This window comes from Patagioenas fasciata, chromosome 13 (assembly GCF_037038585.1).
Source record: "Patagioenas fasciata isolate bPatFas1 chromosome 13, bPatFas1.hap1, whole genome shotgun sequence".
Taxonomy (NCBI): Eukaryota; Metazoa; Chordata; class Aves; order Columbiformes; family Columbidae; genus Patagioenas; species Patagioenas fasciata.
Genome location: NC_092532.1, coordinates 13,383,572 through 13,404,568, shown reverse-complemented (window position 1 = coordinate 13,404,568; position 20,997 = coordinate 13,383,572). Strand labels below are relative to the sequence as shown.

The 20,997-nt window shown below is 40.5% G+C and overlaps 1 protein-coding gene across 2 annotated transcripts in view; it reads left to right on the top strand.

The window, feature by feature from the left end:
• The window catches only part of CDYL2 (chromodomain Y like 2), a 58,194-nt gene that overhangs the window by 13,486 nt on the left and 23,711 nt on the right, over positions 1-20,997 (top strand). For both annotated transcript variants that reach the window (XM_071814185.1, XM_065848332.2), the window contains exon 3: positions 16,545-17,139. In XM_071814185.1, coding sequence (XP_071670286.1) covers positions 16,959-17,139 — 181 coding nt within the window. In that variant the 5' untranslated portion in view covers positions 16,545-16,958. The remainder of the gene's footprint in view (positions 1-16,544; positions 17,140-20,997) is intronic.

Sequence of the window (20,997 nt, the reverse complement as noted above, 5' to 3'; positions counted from 1 at the left end):
CTTCCACCGCCCAGGTCCCCACCTTCGCAGACCTTCCCAGAAGTCCAAGAGGTCTATACTCGTGTAGAAACAAACTGATTTGTTTGTGAAATGAGTATTCAGAGAAGATAAAGAGTTGGCTTTTTTGTTAACCAAGCTCATCACATGGTTAAAGCTGAAACGTTTATGAATGTTAATATTGTTCTTGTAAAACATGAATGGCAAGGATTTGTTTCATGTGCAGTACGGACACTGACCTTCAAAGGGCAAAATTCAGTGCAGCACCATTTATCTCACTTTTAGCAAAGCGGGATGGAAGGAGATCTCCTAAGTTATTAATTCTACGGTCATGGCTATCGACTCCTCCTCACAGTCAGCCATGCCACGTAACCACTGTCATCAAAAGAAAGGGATGTCTGGATCACACTGGCTTTTACAACGAGCAGGATTCCCACCTCCTGAACTTAAAGGTTACTCCTGGAAAGGATTTTTAACACCCACCTCCCGTAGTGGTTTAGGACTGAAAATGCACTGGAGGAAAGACTCAGCCAGCAAACACTCAGGCCTCCTCTGCAGAAAAAATGTTCACCATAGAAACCTGAAAATGACTCAGGGTGATGAACCAGTATAATTTTAAAAGAAAAGTGCTATCATCACACCTATTTTCTCGCTACAGTACAGTTTTATTAATGAACATTGTAGATTATGTATTCTTGGACAGTCTACTTTGAAACACTCAAAAACTAAAAAGTTACTTTTATAAAATTATTTCAGTGTGCTTTAATATGAAAAGCTGAGAAAAAAATGGTAGATATACCAAGAAAATTAAAAACCCTAGGGCTAAATATTTTTATAAAAGTAATTTAAAAAACAGAACTTCAACTAACCAAGTTGACCTTGCTCGTCACAGTGCTGGAGAGATTTGGTTGTGCATAGCTATGAGTATAGCGCTGTTTAAATAACACATCAGAAGCTACCCGTGGTATAATGCTTTGTGACTTCTACTAAGACATAATCTATAGCTTTTGACTCTGATAATTAGGGTAATGCCTCATGTGCTAGGTTCTGCTGTCACTTACAGGAACATAATTTATGTATATTAAAAAAATAGATGTTATCGTACTATTTGGTAAAGCCGTGGTTCCCTTCCTTTTTAATTAAGGCTTTTGAAAAGGTTTTCAGGTATCTAAAACCAAAAAATACCTTAGGATGTGGCCCTTAAGTGAAAATATTCACAAATTTGCAGAATGCTTGTGGTGCAAAAGCTTGTGGGTTTCTTTCAGGAAACAAAAGCAGCTTAGAACCCAACAGGGTGGCTGTACCTGTCCTTACGATAAATCTGTGCTGCTCATTTTTGTCTATGTGTAGCTCAAGAAAGCAGAACATCTCCCATGCGCCGTATGGATAAGGCAGTCACTTTCCTCACCAGCGGGGACATATTTAGGCAACACATACAGTGATTTCAAGATCCTTTCTAACCCCAAACCACTTGTTCTCATCTGAATGCTCTAAGATGCTTCCTCTGTGCTCAGCCCCACTCTGTGCTTTTCCCATCCCATCCCATCCCATCCCATCCCATCCCATCCCATCCCATCCCTACATGCTGCTGCTGGAATTTCCTTGGCTTTGGGAAGCCCCCGGCAGCCCCAGTTCCCCATCTCTCTCTGCCCTCCCCACCCACAGGGAAGCCTGGAAGGTGAGGCACGTTGGCCACAGCTGAGTCCACAGAAATTTGGCTTTAAAATTAAGCTCAAGATGTACAGCCTTCATGTAGGCTACGAAAGTCTTACAAGGACAGGGAAGTGCAGCTTATGGGCTTTCATCAGTGAATGAAAATCTCATCAGTACTCCCTGGACCAGGGAGCTCCGGCCCCACTAGTGCAAAGGACCAACTGAATCCACCCCACCAAGTTCCCTGATCTCTGAAATGCAGACCTGGGATATTTTGGTAGAAATTGACTCACTAGTCATGGATTTCATTTGAGAAAATCACATCATTTTTGGTTTGCTGTCTGCTCTGAAGTGACAGCAGTTCTTTCACGTACCCCAGCAGTCTCAACAAACTACTGAATAAGTTTGAGGTTGAGAAGAAAATGCTGGTACTTCCTCATTTCCCACAACACCTCTTATGGTGAATGACTTGTGCCTCATGAATGGTCTCTCAGGTCAGCAAAACCAACTCCTTTCTTATTTTCAGGCACATGTATCCAAAGGATAGTAATCTTTGGACAGACTTGAATGTACTTTACTATGGTAAAAAGAAATACAAACCAGTAACCTCAAAGTATTTAAACTCTGATGAGTGCTTTATGTGCCTGCTTTCAGAACATTCCTAAAGTGTTCTGGTTTGTTTACCTAGTATTTTTTAATTTATAGCATGTGCTTCCAAAAAACCCAAACACTGAAAATGTAACTTTCATATATGACTTCTCTGTAAGGTTTTGCACTTATGTAGTATTATGATTCCAAATAAATATTTAGCACTCGAATTTTCACAAACAAATGAGGATTTTGTTGTCCTGTTTTCAAAAGGGTGCAGATTTATGTGGATGTAAAGCAGTTTGTAGACAGATGTGGGTAATGATATAGTTGTATGCAATGACCCCGTGTAGCACAGGGAAAAAGTGTTCTCTTTGTCCATATGACTGAACACATGGGTACAGATTTAAGATAAGTAATAAACTTTTGGCATAGCAGGAATAAAACAGGAGCACAGAACTGAACACTGCACATCTTCCTCACATTTAGTTTTTCCATTTTCTTTAGTCAAAATTGTGCCATCTTTAAGAGATGCATTATTTTTCTAAGCAACAAAACAAAGAAAATAGGTGACTTATATTGATCTGGTGAATGCGGTTATTATAGTCCTGCACTTCATAAAAATGTTCTTCCTCAAAATTATGTGAAATAATGTGAATTGGAACTTGGAACACAAGTGATGAACCCTAACACTCATGATGAAATTTTACAATATGGCTTCTGAAGCAGCTGCAAAATTTTAGACGGAGCCATCACATTAGCACCCAAATTGTACAAAACTTAAAGAAATATGAAGACCATCTGTTCATTTAGCTGCAAACCACTTTGCAGGATTTAAGGTCTGGAAAATGAAATTATCTAGCAGAGATATAGAAGGTATCAGTGGCTGGAAGTTTACCCATCATAAATTAGAAATGAGATGCACTTTTTCACATTAAAGTTATAGCATTTTATTTATAGCACATGAAAGATTCACTAAGAGCAATGATGGTGTACTTTCTGTGAATCACTTCAAATTAAAGTATGAAGATTTTCTAATAGATGTTGTTTAACTAAATCAGAATTTGGGACCTGATGTGGAACTGCTGAATGAAACACATTCTTGTGTCACCCAAAAGAGGCAGAATTGGGTAGAACTGTCCCTGCTGGCCTCCCCATCTGTGAATCTGGGAGCCTGTAGGTAAAGCCACGACAGTTAAATGGTCAAGTTGGGGCCATGGCACTGAAAGGGAACATTGTTCCTCTTGAACGGCCGTGGCTTTGGTAATTCTTCAGTGCTGTGGTGTGTAAAACTCATTCTGTATCTGTAGGCTTTTTCAAAACATTATCAATACACTACATCCCCAAAAGTTTTATAACCATAGACTAATCATTTGTCAAAAAAAGAGAAAACTTCAGTCACATTGAAAGAAATCTGGTGGTATCCTCTGTCATTCACTCTGCAAGGTCACTACTATTTTAATAGTTTCATGTGTTTCATTTTTAGATTGTACTACACAATAAACACATGAAATCCTAGAAAGCTCAAGCTCAAACATGCTGAGTCTCTTTCACCATTATTATTAGAACATCTGATGAACAGGACATTATTAGCCCTTTATTTTAAACAGTGGTTAAAAACTTGGAGTTCTAAGAAACGCGTGGTGGCCACCTGTTGAAGAATGAGTTGTAGTGTGTGAATAAACTATATACAGCATGTATCACTCTCATGTAGCAGAAATTATCATTACTTTAAACAGTTACAAATAAGCCATTTCAGACTATGAGTCTTTAGAATTATAAATTTTCTCACTGTGCATGTAGCATATTTAGATTATCACAGGATGCCATTCATTGAATGATTACTTACATAATTAGATTTTGTGTTGCTGCCTTACAAATCCTGTAACTAGTCAGGGGAAAGAATTGAAATCCGAATACACAAACCGGGGTACAAGAGAGCTTGAAAAATCTCTTTGCTCTCTGAATATGTACCGTAAAAAAAAAAGGAAGTAAAATTCTTATGTTGAAGAAAAAATGCAATTATGTTCCTTACACAAAACTCAAGTGGCTTATTGATTAACTTGGACAGGACTCTCCAGTGTTAAGATTTATAGTATTATGAAGGGTTTAAAAAAAAATCAGAAAGTACGTCAGCAAACAATTGTAAGAGGAAAGATTTCAGTCATTTTTGTTATCTTGACTGAAAATGATTTCATGCTATATGGCCATCAGAGGAGGTTACTAAACACTGCGGAGTGCTCATCTGAGTAAGAAAAATATCCAGCAAAATGCAGAGATGTAGTGGTGATTGATACACTTTGTTCTCCCTTCCTGTCACCTTCAGAAGAGACTTTCCAGCCACTTAGAGAGGAACTGAAGAACGTTCCCCATTCATTTTTCCCCAGTGGCTGTCACCTAACTGCATATATGCTTACGGGTGTTGTGAAGTATCTCAGATTGCCTTTGAAAGTAATTCACGAATGTGAACTTGCCTTTTAAAGCCTGCACTGTTTGTAAGTGTGCGCGATAACGGAATCAACAAGGCAGAAATGGCCAAGATAATGCAGCATACGGTCTGGCAGGTGTTGGATTTGCCCTGTGCCACGCAGGGTGGATTCTGAACGCTGCCTGGGACATCCCACAGCCAAGGGCAAGGTCTCTTCCAGAATAACACCCACTTTTTATACTGCAAACTAACATCTTTGTCTTTGGGGCACACTGAGCAATTGCTAGCACTGCTCTGGCAGACACCCTGTACTAGATTTTGTGATTAACATATTCTGACCATTTAATTTTCAGAACAAGGAAAACATTACGGCACACGACGTATTAAAGGAAAGTGCTCCCTGCTCTGAGCTCCACCTGTTATGCTGTTAAATAACAGTAATGATCATTAGTATCCATTTAGTAGGATAGATTGGCACGGTGCTTTGTAACTATGAAAATAACCTTTCAGGGTAGTAATTGGGGAAATACAAACTCTCTAGGGAAATTTTCTGATTATGTAACAATGAACTGTCAGTTTGTTAAAATCCTTTGGTGACCACCTTGTTTCCTTGGAATTGAACTAGAAACTTTAACCATGTGAGTATCATCTTCAGATCTTCCAAACATCACAATATGAAATACTTTTTTTGTCTTATCTGGAAGGCAAGTTTGGTTGCATTTTAGATAACTTACCAAGTTTAGTTAATATCACTAAAAATATTCCAAAAGGATGAGGTTTTTGTTCCTATAGCTGGCAAGCATAATAAGAGCAATACTTTCCCCAATATTTATCAATATTTATTTCTGTTGAAATACTAAGAATATAACACTCCTCCATCATGAGTGTTACTGTTTATTTCTACATTATTTTTTCTACAAACACTTTTGTACACAACTGCTCTTTGGTGGAAAAGACAGGTCGATATGTGTTCAGAAATTCCTTATGTAATTCCAGAGCCATCTAACCCAGGTCTGTTCTTTTTCCCAACAATGTCATTTTATGAGTCTCTTACCCCTCTCAAGTATGCAAGGAACTCCTTGGTCTTGTGAGGACGTTACACTGCATAATCTACTACAAAACTGCTAAATATTGTACAAGCAGCAGCTAGTACCAATACTAAATGCAGATATGACGCACAAGTTAATCTGTTGCGTTTTTTTCCCTATTGCTCACTAGGCTTCAAAACAGATTTGCTTCATCAAAATTTTCATTTTGTAGACTGCTACACATAACAATTATTTCAATGCACCTTTCCCATTTGCAACACAAGGTCTGAATCACTTTAGAGACAGGATGCACTTTTCAGATAAGGCACATGAAAATGAGGAGGAAGCTGCCACTAATTCCCTCATTTGGGATGAAGAGCAAATACGTAGCTGCTATCATGGAGCACATTGTATGTTCACACCCTAGCTTAGCACATCCCTTGTTCTGCTTATACTGTAAATACTGAATGTTCATAGAAACACTGAAAACACAATAGTTACTCCACAATGGATCGCAGGTTAAAAAGTGCCCATGTAATGACTAAGAAAACCTTTTTAAGCTTGTGATCAGCTGAGCATTCTCATCCGACCCATCCCTCCCTTGCACATCTCTGAGAAGATTGCTCTTGCCGTATGACCTGCAAGTCAGCAAACCCTGATGGTATCAGGTCCAGGATAGAAGGGAGTTCAGAGCTGCTTGTGGGAAACTCCCTTCCAGCTGCCTGGTAAATCTAAACTCAGCTTAACTGAGTTAGTTCGTACACCCACTTCTACAGATTGCATAGAACTCAGTTTTCCAAATGGAGCTGCTTCTCCAAGTGGAAAAGAATTAATAAAGAATTAGTAAATTATTAGTAAATCTTTTAGGTAAAATTTAGGTATCGTAGAATCACAGAATAGTGTAGGTTGGAAGGGACTTTTGGAGATCATCTGATCCAACCCCTTGCTTAACGCAGCACCAACTTAATTAGGTTATCTTGTTCTTTCAAGTTCTGAGTGTCTCTAAGAATGGATGTTCCACAGCCTCTCTGGACATCTGTTCCGGCATTTAACTACATGTGTAGTTTGTGGTAGAGATGACGGCGAGAACATCAGAAGTTTATTAGAAGACTAATTAGGTGTGAGATTTGCAAGAGTCTCTAACAACTTATTAGCCATTTGTTAAAACTCCTTTTTGCAATTTCATAAACCATTTGCAAGTGGGATCTTAGTACTATATGTGACTCAGAGGTTTCTTATCTTAAAGCGTGAATTTAAGCATCCATTCATAAAGTACCTGGAAAAGCGTATGGGTGTTGGAGCACCAGTGCATGTTGGTCTCTGCACTAACCCTCAATTATTAGCAAGCAGACAGCTGCAGCCTCCACAGCTGGCACAGTGCCACCGAGACAACATAACCAGCCTAATCCCAGTGAGACAAATGTAGGGAATACATCTCAGAAGCCCTACATTTATAAAAATATAGTGGCCCATTCTACAGAGGCACATGGAACAAAGCCCTTTGCCACATCATTGCTGTAAATGTATCCAGGAGCAGCTGAAGTATTAACACAACCGCCAAGTTAGGAATCTGACTAACAAATACATGGAAAATTCCCCCAGTAATATATTCACCACTTACATATTCAATACTGCTTCGAGCACAGGCATTTCTAAATGGTTCCTCGGCTTCATCAGAGTTCCAGTCTCACCCGGACGCTCGATACATCTGCATCACCTATCAGTAAAAAGAGAAGATAGCCATAAGCATGGAGACGTGGCACACACCTGCACCATGACCCTTGGAGCAACCCGGCAGGTATCTCGAGCAAGATCTGTACCTCTCCACCAGAAAAACCCCGGTGGTGTTCCTGGGGACCTCCCTGAAAGGAGTAATGGATTCCAGCCCGTAGCAACCCCTGCAGCTGGAAGTCCTGCCAGCACTTGGCTGCAACCCTATCATCAGGAATAATGACAGTCTAAAAGAACTTGGGACTCATCAATTAACACTTCCTTGGCTTGTGTGAATTACCAAGGCTGAAACAAGACTCGCTGAGGTCAAGGAGTGGTGAGCAGCTGTTGGCACAGAGCCTTCAAGAGGATGTGGGGCCTGAGGACAGCAGGAGGGTCACCGTGGTTGTCCCCACCACAGCTCCTCTGATGGCAGCTCCCAGGGGACTCTGCCCTTGCCGGAGGAGCTAGAGGAGCGTAGCTGGTCTGACTCAGGCAGACATTTGTACAGCACAGATGTGTTAGAGCCTTTCGTCTCCACTCTCAGCAAACATCCTCACACAGAGTCCATCTAATTGCTCCAAAACACGCTCTCATGTGAAATCAATGAATATGCCTTTATGTCTTTGCACCTCCCCATTTACAGCACCGTCCCCACGTTTTACATGCAGATTTCTAACTAGCTGCACTCTCAGATGATTTTAAATGCATCTGTCTGATGAACGCTGACAGCTTTCGGAGCTGTCTGTCCTGGTGTCTGTAAGACAGCTGGTTCCTTCCAGGCACCAGCAGTAAGTTGGTTTTACACTGGACAGAATTCAGATCTCGAACACAGATTAAATCTTCAGTGCAAACCAATGCAATAATTGAGGCCAGAACTTGGCCTACTGACCCTGCTCATCTGAATGCTGTTTCTGAGGGGATAATGATGTATTATTCTTCCTTTTTGGCAATTACTCTTTCACAGATAATTTTTGAAATTTTACGTACCATTCTCCTGTGATGTTGCAGTGGTATCCTGGATACTTACAAAATTCTGTGCTCTTATCATGCCATTATAGTTGCCTAAAGCATGTTTCTTTATTCCTTTTTTCTGCTCTACCTTTCTTTTTGGCTCATTTCTCAATTCTGCTATCACATCAGCTTCATTTGTGCAACCAAGAAAATGAAGAATTCTTCTGAATTCTGAAAGAAACCTTTGTGTTTCATGACTTTTTCTCTACTTTACAAACTGCTACTTCAGCTTTTCACTCAGAGGATCACCCCTCAACCTTCTATAGTGTGCAAAGTTATCTATTTTTAGCCCTTCTGAAACTTACCCTGCATGGTATTATTCACAAATTTGGTGGTTACTACCTTTGCTATATGGATGCTCCAAACCAGTAGCCTTCTATCCTAGTTTGGATAGAAAACATGAAAAGGATATATGATTTATCCTTCTGACATCTCTTTATCCCTGTCCAGCCATTAATATAACACGGACAGAGTTCTTCATCTTCCTCTCCCTGCTGTCTCAGTGACGGGGGAGATTTTACCATCCTCCTTCATGTTCAGGCCTGTAGGCTGGGAATTCTTCTTGGCTTGCTGCTCTGGCAAATACATATTGATCATTTCAAAAATACTTGTCTCTCCCTGTGTACAGCAGCTAGAAAACAAATCCTGTCACTGGGTAGTCTTTACACCATACTCAAAAATTGCTATTCCACATCCTCTATCTTCGAGTAACAACTTAATTGTCCATTTGTCCTGTTTTGCAACACAGAGATTTAACTTTCATTTCAGTAGAGGCCGTGTTTCTCGACATTATCTGCAAAGCTATTACATTGTCCTCTTTCAAAGATCACCAAAATTCACTCCAAAATTTTTGGTAAGAAGTGTGTGGTGTACAATGGTGTCATGGTTTATTCCCAGACGGCAAACAGGACCACACAGTTGCTCACTCACCTCTCCCAGCTTCCTGTGAAAATTAACCCCATCCCAGCCGAACCAGCAGAAATGGCCACTTGGACTGACCAGTATCACCTTGTACTCCAGCACACTGCACCCTCCTGTTGTCTCTCATCTCTCTGGTGCATGAGCTTTGCAAAGCCAGCAAGCCACACTGGGACGTTTCTCCTCAGTTGCCACAAGGAGCTGGCAAAGCCTCTCTGAAGAGCTGAAGCTCATGATTACACTGAAATCCAAGTCCTCAGCACCTATGGAAACCACCAAGTGACAAACAGCTCCCTCAAAATCTAGGCTTTCACCTCTTTGTGCTCAAGTTTACCGCTTCACTGCAAAAAGGCTATGAAAGTATTTTTCTACGTACCACACAAGAACATGTGGCTTATTTTATGACAGTCGTGCCAGTAGCGTTTGTAAAGCAGTGAGTCAGTGGTAGTGCAGCAGAGTAGTTCAAATATTTATTTATACTGTATGATAGCCGGACCTTTGTATTTTTTAATGTGGAATTGTCACTTCTCGCTAAGCTTTGGGATGGATGTAAAAGTGTTGAACCGATGTCCTGACCTTAAATTGAATCTGCCTGAAGTCCATATGGTGGAGAAAAAGACTTGAGTGAGCTGTACAACAGAACACTAAAAGAAGCTGAACGAGGTAAAGGAAAAAAAACTGTGCATGAACATAAACCAGCATTATAATTTTTTTTCTAATCATATCAGGTGAAGCTTTTATGTAAATTAATAATTGCTTCCTGCATTTCTGGACTTACTTTAATGTTGGTGAAAAGCAACTTTAGTGATAATCCTATTTTTATTTTTTAACTGCTGCTTACACATTTCCACATCTGTTTGGTAACATGAGTATTTTTAAACAAATTCCAGGTAGTTGTACTGAAAGAACTGTGATGTGTCCACATAAACACTGGTTGGCTTAGAAGTCTCCTCAAGTCCTGCTCCTGTTCCTATAAACTGCTTTTAAAATACAAGTAAAAAAGCTCATGGTTTAAATCCCAGGGATTCCTACTTTGATTTTACTTGGATCTAAGTGGGAATTACTCTGCTGACTTACAGCACTGTGAAGGAAGCAGAGGGCGAATCGGGTCCTTAGCAGGTTGTGCGGAACTCTTCTGATAAACACATTTCCCACACACGTACTCTCAGATGATCTAAAATTCTGGAGAATCCCATTAAATTCAGCAGAGAAACATTTGAGGCAGAAATCCCCAGTATTAGCAAAGCTGAGAGCCACACACGTGGCCAAACCAGCCAGCTCTTTGGAAAACTTAGGAAAATGTTTTGTCTTCTTGAATTTAGATTTCTCATTCATCTTTTAGTCATCTGTGCTTGTCACAGAAATAGACTGTACAAGAACAGTTCTGCTTCAAGCAAACTTCAGCCGTGTCTCAGTTCTCCTGGATTAGCAGCATATACTAGCTGTGGTTTGAAATCTTTTTTATGATAGTAAATAGGAACAGAATTTAGTTTTTACTTTGTTGGTCTACAAAGCAGGGAAATATCTGCTGTTTCTAAATTTAAAGTGTGCGCTATAACGTTCTAAATGAATTTAGCAGGATAGTAAAAGTTACCAGCTGTACTTCAGTACTGAAATAAAAGTAAGCATTTGTCATCAAATTCAAATGTTCTAGATAGCATTGGAGCAGATTCATTCTGAAAGACATTGTGCCAGCAAGTTCGTAGAGACTGTGTTCAGATCTGACCACTTTTTAACTTAAAGGACATCAAGAATTTGGTATGGCCTGCTTCTTCCTTTCCTTTCCTCATGAACAAAAAGCAAGCAGGGATTTGATAAATGAAATGCATCGTTATGCTTTAAAATACATTATAAACCCTGCGTTCTTTGGATTTCCACATATGTTCAATGTGTTGACTGATGTTTGTAAGTGAAAGGGATTTAAACCATTTCCAGAGGAGCAGCCTTAAGGAGTTCTGCCCCACATTGCATGACAGTTCTTTTGATGACACAAGTTCAATGTGGACTACAAAGGAAAAGATCCTGCCCTTCCTCCATAAAAAGAACATTGTCAAGATTACCGTAACCTCCTGCTAAAGAGTATCTTCATTTTTCAGTGCACTTTTCTTGCACCTTTGAAAACTCTCTTCCTTTCCAAATGAAAAGCTAAAATGTTTTTTACAAAATGGTTACATTTAAGAACGAACAGCTGTTGGCTGTGCAACCTATCAGCAGTAAGCCCGGGCAGAAATATGTTCTATATCATGAACATAACCAATATAAAAGGGCTTATGTGATGAAATACCCTACAATGACAGGGACTACATGTTGACCAAGAAGTCGCTTTCTGATCCCTGTGTCACCTGACAGTTTTCCAGTCCTTTTCCACGGGACTGTATCAGTCTATATAAAAATACCCTTCTTCCAGTGCAAGATCCTTGCCGATATTATTATTCCTGTTTGCTCCAAAAACCACAATGATTGTGGCACTTCCACCACAGTTATTCTTTACACCCATATACTTAAATATTCCAATAAAAGAAGGTGATTTAGATTACACCCTTAAATTTATAGTGGGAGAGAGAAATGGCTTTAACAGACTGGGAGATCTGTCAGTAGAGTCAGCAATGGGGACAGATGGCACCAAGGGGGGAAACAGAGCCCTTGCTGGAGCTGGAGATGTGGCACCAGGACAGTTGTCAAAAGAGCCAGAAATGAACAACTGAGAGACCAGAGTGGAATTTCAGTTTCAGCGAGACTGAACTTCAGAGAAGGGTGGGACTTCCAAGAAAAAATGGCAGAAGGTCAGTAGAGATAGGAGCGCATCTCCATGGAGCTGTGGTTGCTGGTTTCTGGCAGGCCAGCAGCCGGCTCCGTTTCATCTCAACTGCTCAGAAAGGCCAGAAGAGCCCTCACACAAAGGGGAAATCTTGTTGCTTGTGTGAGCACGGAGCAAGGCTGATCTTTCTGTTTCTTTAAAACACCTGCATGCCGGGAAACGTAACTAAGAGAATATACTTATGCAGGCAAAATGCTGGGTCCACAAAAGTCCTAGGAATGTGAAAACACTACTTTTAGCAGTAACTTCTAATTGCCACTTCACTACTGTAATATACAGCTGACTTGCGGTGTATTTCTGCTTTTATAAACCCACAACATGGGATCACGTAGCCAGATCCTCCACGGTGTTACTGTGCGTCAGGAGGGGAAGATCGAGGTTGTACGTTTACATACAGGGAACAGCAGGAGCTTTTACAGCATTTATTTGGTCTGTCATAAGTCTTCATACGTATGTGTTGGAGGACACATATACTTAACGCAGTGGTTTGCAACCATGTGTAACATGAGGTTGATGACAGCAAAAATGCAGAACTTTCAGGATTTCCCTAGGAAGCTTAACACCTCTTCTGATTCTGAGAACATTGCCGAAAATTAAAAATCCATATGCTTAAAAGGAGAAAAAAGGAACTGAATACAAAGCAGTGTCTTCTTGACATTAACAGGGTGTTGGCTGAACTTCCTGGGAAGATGTCATTTGACGTTCTGCCGGTGAATAATGCAGATGAGGAATGTCTTCCCTTTCATATTTATTACTATCTAGCCCTTTTGCTTTCATTTTGACCTTTCAGGTGACCACACAAATTTACACCCAGGGGGGTTTCAGAGCTGGCACATTGATTGGATCTACTCTGGTTTTAAACTGCGGGTCAGATTCCGAAGAGAGTCCCAGCATCCATTCCACTATTATTTTTCTAACGTGAACACTGACTGCTGCACAAGATACGGTGCCACATTTTTCGTACATCTGGAACAAATACACCAGTTACCAGATTTTGAGAAATTAAATACAAATACAAGAGAAACATAAATAAGTTACAAATGCAAGCAAGCGATTTACCACTAATTAAATACATTATTTCTTAAAGCAAATGCAACAAAAAGGAGGAAGATAGGGCAATAATGACTTTTTAAGAGACAGACGTTGAATCCGATGACCTTTATTGCCTTTCTTTCCTTGGTACTTTCTTCAAGTACCCTTCAACACCCTGAGGCACAACATGGGACAAAGACCTCCAGTGGAAAAACACATAAAGCAGTACAAGTCCTGTAATTTATAGTAATGAAAAGCAGTTTTTCTCGTGCATGTCATGGACTTGGTGTGCTCTTCTGTGCTGGGCACTAACAGAGACCATCTGAGCATCACACACTACAGCTGAAATAGTTTACACAGATATGTGTGGTCAAAGAAGAGGAGGTGCCATGTACTTCTTTTGGAAATCACTAAGTAGATAGGCAGTTTTCCAAATTTTTCTGTAAGTTTATTCATCTCCTGGAAGGTGTTTTGCTCCACAGACATAAGCACGTGATCGCCAGATCACAACACTTACATTTATGAAACTCTACGTATTTGTACTGTAATCAATTAGTATTTTTTAAATTTCATGTTACATTTAGAATGCAAACTTTTAAAGGTTTAATTTATGACTTTCATCCTAGTTCATGCAGCTGTGTATAGCACTGGGTTTAAGGCTGGCTGGAAGCTGAAACGTGCGTTGCAAATGCGTTTGCACAGATGCCGCAGTCTCGTTCTATTTTTTCTCTTTAAACATATTTATATAGTAGCATATCAGCACCTCAATTCATCCAGAATGAGCTGGGGCAGGAAGAGAGACAGAGTGAGTCCAGGCAAGTCATGGTCTGTGTTACTTCCAGCACTGTCTTAACTGTGATACCCCTGCAAACTTTGTTTGCAGTCATTTCAGTTTTATTAGATTTAACTACTTAGTTTTCCAACCCAAGTATACTGAATTCAAGGATTTGCCAAACTGTAACTGCCAAGGTGACTTTTGGGAAGATGTTACTCAGTTTTAATTAAACACAGAACTGAGGGGGAAAATGGAAAATCAGACATCGAAGCCGTAGATGTTTTCTGCATACGCTCATAATTGTGTGTTGCTTATTCTAGGGAAGGAATGAAAGTATTATTACCATTAATCACTTGCTGTCACAGAATTATTTCTCATTAAGAAAACTCGTATGAATTTGTGAAACCTGAAGTAAATGCAGCAAGATTGTAACTTTATATACAACCTGTTAAAACAAATACACATCATAAAAAAATAGTGATGTTTGTTATTACTGTGGACTGTGAATAGAAGAAAAATGGGTCAGAAAGTACCAGGCGTGGGCAAAAACCTGATATTTATGCCTCCACTGAAGCACTTCACTGTATGCAGTGCAAGAACACAGTGGCACTCTGAAGGGGATAAATATCAATGAAGAACTTAAAACCCGGGAAGGAAAAGGGACCATGTTGAGAGGTCGGGTATGTCGGTGCTGCCCTGAGATGCATTCAGTGGTGAACAGTGAGGACAAGAGAAATGTCTGCTCAGACTTTTTATGCGTCATTATTCAAGCCAATGGGAATGATGGCTGAACCAAAAGCTCAAGGAAAACAGTGAATTTTGGATCAATCCACTTGATTTTTTCATTTTCTCCCCAGGAAAACAATAAACTGAGAAGGGGTTTGACTCGAGACAAAATATTTTGTCTTTGGTTTATTTAGTTGCTCTTTATTTTAGTTTTGTTAGTTAAATTGGAAGTTAAACATCAATAGCTTTGTTCTGAAAATGCTGTAATGAAATGCTTAGTCTTTCCCAAATATATTTGCTTTCTGAATATTTTTTCTGAAACTATTTATTAAATTTGACTCAATTTCATAAACACTTGTATTCTCCCTTCATGATGTGTTGAACTGGTTAATCACATTCTCCATTGCCAGTATTTTGTTTCCCAGAAACAAAGACCACTCATGTTTTCTCCTTTTAGGCTCTTAATTGAAATGCATAATGCCTCATCACCAAAATACTTGAGTGTTTTCCATATTAAAAACGCTCTCCAAGAAACCTCTTCTCTTCACTTTTGCTCCCTGTAAGAGAGCAACAATGTGAAAATGAGAGATCAGTAGAGTTAAATTTAAAGATGAAGTGCACGAGTCAGAAAAGGTGAGGCTGAAGAGATACTTTTTGCATGCGATTGTGAAAACGGGAAGGTCTTTGTCCGTCCTTTCTGAGGTTCCTCCCCATGCAGCTGGTGCAATCCCTCAAAAGAAAGGCAGAAGCTGCTCAGAGGCATCATCAACCTGACACAGAATTTGTGTTCCAAGTGCAAACGCCTGCATTAAAAAGGGAAGGGAATGCCCGCATTGTTTAGCTAGTACACACAGAATAGCTCTAAACCAGATCCTCTACAGTAATGATAGCTGTGATCCGCTGAGTTCTGCAGCAATTTAATTTTTTCCCCAGGACACAAACATATATGTTTTGCTCCTTGTTACAGTGAGCTGCAGTAATTAAAGTAACAAATCCACAGACAACCCATAGGCCACTGCAGTGTTCCATGGTTCGATGTACAGTTTTCTGGCCAGTCCCAAATAGGAGGATGAGAAATATCTTAAAGCCAGGGATAATTTGGACAGCTGCTCTCTATAAATTCAACAAGACCATAATAAGTCTATTAGTTTGACAGTTGAAAGCCACACATCCCAAATGAGGGGGAAAAGAAATGCCAGTTCATTTTTTTGTGAGTAATTTTCCTCTTTTGAGACAAATGATCTCAAACTTGCCTGGGCTGAGCTTCAGTTAATTGTTTCGCCACACTGAGCAATCCTGAAGGGGACTGTGCTAAATTCAGAGTCAGGCTGGTGCTTTGCTTTGCCTCTGTGGTGGTTCTGGGCGGATATTTGATAGGGCAGAGCACGGGAACGAGCTGGTTGGGATGCTGCAGTGGAATGTGCTGGAGCTGGAGGAAGAGTGTCCACCAGGACTCGGCCACACACATCTGAGCACAGTTCCTGTGTAAATGAATGGAGACAGAAGTATAATGTTCAGTTGCTAATTACATTTAGACTACTTCGGGGAACCCACCAAGATTTCTATGAATATACAGTTGCAGTCAGCGTGGTCTCTGTAGGATCCAACGGGAATGGAGTGTTGGGTGCGTCCTTCAAATCAGGATACATTTAAGTGTGTGAAATCTGTTGCTACATTTTGACTAGCCTGGGTAGATCTCCATGTCAGAGTCAGTTCATCTTTTAGACTCTGTATTTTAGGAGTATCTCCTGAATACTAAAGCACCTTTACAGCGTCCGGGAGGCCTTCCTAGCTATAAATTAAGAACATCATGACCAAACTACTTTTCTTTCTAATTTTTTTGTTTTCTTCTTTTAGGTAGAGAGGATTGTAGACAAAAGGAAGAACAAGAAGGGAAAATGGGAATATCTCATCAGGTGGAAAGGCTACGGAAGCAATGAAGACACCTGGGAACCTGAACATCACCTCCTACATTGTGAGGAATTTATTGATGAGTTCAATGGACTACATGTTACTAGAGAAAAGCGATCGAGGCATGGGAAACAGGCCAGCGCTCCCAAATTTTTACGGGAAAGCCGTGGATCATCTGTTGAGAAAATCCCACATAGACCTTCTGAATCTGGGAAGTCTAAAGGGTCAACACACAAAAGGAAGAGAATTAACCCAGCTCTTCAAAAACAGAAAAGAGGATACGCAGCAAAGCCAGCATCTGCTAATGACAGGGCTGCTAAAACTGTGACTTACCGAACTACTCCCAGCGGTTTACAGATCATGCCACTGAAAAAGCCACATAATGGGCTGCAGAATGGAGATGGCAGTCATGATAAAGATTCTAGACATTTTGGGAATGGCTCACAACAGCAAAACATGGATTTAAATGATCACGAAGGAGAACAAAATTTGCCCAGCGTGTTGGAAGTTAATAATGATTCACCAGTTGTGAATGGAATTGGTATGTGATTTAAACAACTATGGTCTTGGGGGCGGGGGGTTAATTGCAGCAATGGCGAACAGAGAGTCCCCTCATGGAAAAATCATTGTTATGCTACAAAAGTGATATGGTGAGAGGCACATAAACAGGTATCATGTTCTTCCCCCGTATATTATACCATTTCCTTATTAGTTGGCTTTTCTCCTTCCATTTCCCATGGAGGAACACAGAGCGGTGTGGGTGTTGTTACACACCTGCGCGGCGTAAAGTTCTCGTGGGGAAATGGTGACCAGGCATGGAGCGGGAATGACAAAGGAGGTACCAGGTAACAAATCACTTCTCAGTTATGTGTGCACAGACCCAGTGGTCTAGAAAGATCCAGATTATTTTAGAAACGTAATGAATACCACTCTTGCTAAAGTATCTGATATGTCTGAATAACATTCCAGTTCCTCAGTACTAATGCCAGTCATACTCAGGAGTACTCAGAACTGGCAGGTCCTGGTCTCTGCCAGTGGCTGGATACATCAAAAGTCACAGGACATGCTTTATGGGAAGGTACAAACAGCCTTGACATGAACAAGAAGAAACAGGAGAAATTTATTCCTAATCCACATACTCACTGCCTGGCTTAGTTCTAAAGAATAAAGGTTTATGTTCTCTATAAAACACTATTCAGTTTAATGCAACTAAGTCGCTTCTCATTATCAATGTGTCCAATCTTTCTTTTCTTGAATCTTACCAAACTTAAAGCTGCAATGGTGCTTCGAGACAGTAATTTCCAGGAGCTAACAGTGAGATGCACATTTTATTTCAGCAGGATTTTGGGTCCGGTGTTTCGTTTGGGGATTTTTGACCTTTACTTTCATTGAATAAGCTCTTGTCTTTATATGAAAGGAAAAAGACGAAGGCGTCCTGTCAGCCTGTCGGCAGCCCCATCCTTTTAAGCCTTCCTACCATGTGGAAGTCTTCCAAGATTCTTGGTAGTTTTCAGTATCCTCTTGTGCATTCGGTGTGTGGGGTGTTCTTTTTAATACCTTTTAAAAACAGCAGGAGCTTTCCAAATGATTTCCTACTGCTTACTGATAGAGTGGCGATACAACCTTTTGAGTATTATTTTTTCTGCTGTTACACACTGCATAAAGGTTTTCATTGAGTAATACACAGTTGCTCCTAGGTTTTTTTCCTTGCTGGTTACAGTTAATTTAGAACACAGCTATATGTATGATTCCTTTCATTATGCGTTTAATCTGCTTTACTGTTGCCAATTCATCTTTTTCTTATGACTCAGTGAAGCTCTTCAAAATCTTTCCTAGTTTTTACTCTACTTATTTTGTATTCCTTTCAAATTTTCCTCTCATACTTCTCTTCCCAGTTCATTAATACGTACATTAAATAAACTAATCCTTCTGCAGGTCCTTGGGGCAGCCAACTACTAATCACCTGACATGATGAAAAGTAACCATTTGTTCCAATTATTTATTTTTATTAGCCACTTTCTGTAGCCCATGATAGCACTCATTTCCTTAACGGCTTCTTGTGAATTGCCCTGCCAAAAACTTTTCAAAAGTCACGTCAATTATATCCCCCCACTTTCCATTTTCCACCCTACTGGCAACCCAGCAAATGCACCTTGATTTGGGAAGCAGAACTGACCTTGCCCAGTCTGGTGCCTCCTGGAACTTCTGGGACCTTCCACTCCAGCCATCAAATATCTTGTACAGGCTCCAAAACCAGCAAAATGTGTGGTCAGCTTTAAATGCATAAGTAGCCCCAGTGATGTTAATGACACTTCAAATTGAGAGTGCAGGCTTTTGTATTTTGATGAGTTGGAGCTCACAGGAGACTGCTTAAAAAGTTACCTGCTTCATATCTCATTACAGATAAGCATAAAGATTTTTTTCTTTGATTTCTTACTGTTTCTAATGGATTTTTTTTAATCATTTGTTTTATGTTATTCATTGGGGAAGTTCCAACACAAAATGCGTCTTTAGGAATGCGTTAATTCCCATATTTTACTGCCTTTTTTTTTTTTTAATGAAGAACTAAAGGGCTACAAAGAAAGGTCAAATGAGCCTTCCATTTGTCCCCACAGGAGCTAATAAATGGCATCCACCACCCCTTGCTTTTCAGAAGCAGCCGGGTGTTCTGCTGTGACCAGAGGGCTCCTGGCCTGGACGCTGATGTGTGCAGCTCCTTAAAAACATTTCTTTCTGATGTTTTTTGCATTCTCCAAATCCATCACTTCTGTACTTTGTTCTCCTTCCTCCCTTGCATTCTGACCTCCCTGTAGGCAAAAGCAAGAGATCTTTAAATCTCTGCCCGGTTCTCATCTGAAAAACCCACACTCAGCAGCACTTCCAAGGTCAGAAATCCCTCTGGTCTTGCTTTGTGATAACCCAGCACTTGCATAGTGCAGACACAAAGAGGAGAGAACAGTCTGCCAAAGTAAGAGCAGACAGGAACTAGTGAAGAAAGGCCAAAATAAAAATACTAGGTTTTTTTCTAATATTGCCCTGCTAGCTTGAGAGAAGTCACATTTCTTGCTACAGGATTTTGCATCATTTGAAATGTCAAATTGAAGAAACTCGCACTACTGTTCAACAAGCCCAACAGTTTACTGAACTCCCTCAGAATCTACACTCACAGGGAAGTAGCACAGAAGATGCCAGTGTGATTCTGCCCTGTGGCCTGTTAGCATCACAAACTCATTTTAAACCAGACAGATGTCCACTAAAACCGGTCTGAAATTTTACAAATTCCGAAAGAAGAAAATTTCAGAGGAAAAAGCCCGTTTGTTGAAATAACAGAAGTTTTGTTCCAGGCATCTTGCATTTCAAAACCTTCTCCAAATCTAAGCCAAGATGCCAAGTCTTTGTCCCTCGAGACCGGGAGCAATGTGGCGGCTGCTTGGCAGGACTCCCGTGTTCGGCTCTGAGGCTGCCAGCTGTGCCAGAGGTTTCAGGCCCTCTGCCATTGCGTCTGGAAGCTGAAAGCCCAGCGTGTCCCATCAGCGCTGCCAGGGCTGCCACACACTCTATGCAGAACAACGAGGGAGGCTGGGGGACCCGGGTTTGGCTCCCAGAAGCTGTGGCTCCCGGGCAGCCTGTGCAGAATCCAATGAAGCAAAGACTTGTGTCAGCTTTGAGACTGGGGCCGAAATGAATGTCAGACTCATTTCGCAGCTAAGTGGAAGAGCGCACGTAAAATGTATATAGACATTTTAAGTTGGTCTTGAAGCCTAGATTTGGAAAGCTCAAAAATTCACCACAATTTGAAAACCCAGTGGTAGGCCCAGCTCTGCTACCAGCATTGGCCTGTGGTTGAAGGCCTCCAAAACCCATCAACTTGACCAGTGTTCTTTCATATATAACGATGTTCAACTACCAGCATGTCAAACCAAGAAATACAGTGAGTAATTTATATCCTATAACTAATCAGAAAACACCTATTCTGTTTGTTTGTGGTATCCCAGTTATGTTGAAACAAATAATAGCTATCGGAAAACTAATTTTTGTTGACTCCTTGAATGGACTTCCACCAGTGTGTTTGGTTTTGTGTATACATCCACTTGGGTACAAATGTTTCCTGAGATAAAACTCTCACCCGTAAGCTATTTACCCCAGAAAGATGGCTGTATTCCTACAGATGTATGTACAAAATCATATATGCACTCTAGTGAAGGCCTGGAACCTTGCTGAAGTTGGGACACACCTTTCTTATGCAAACCTCTTTCCTACCTTCTACACATCCCATAATAAGGAGAGCAGAGTCATCTTAACTGTCAGCTTTCTAAGGGTTTGCAAATTGGAAAATGTTGACAAACTCAGCAGGAGAACATCCACTGATGCTCCCTAGGAGCTAACAGTACCGTTCTTT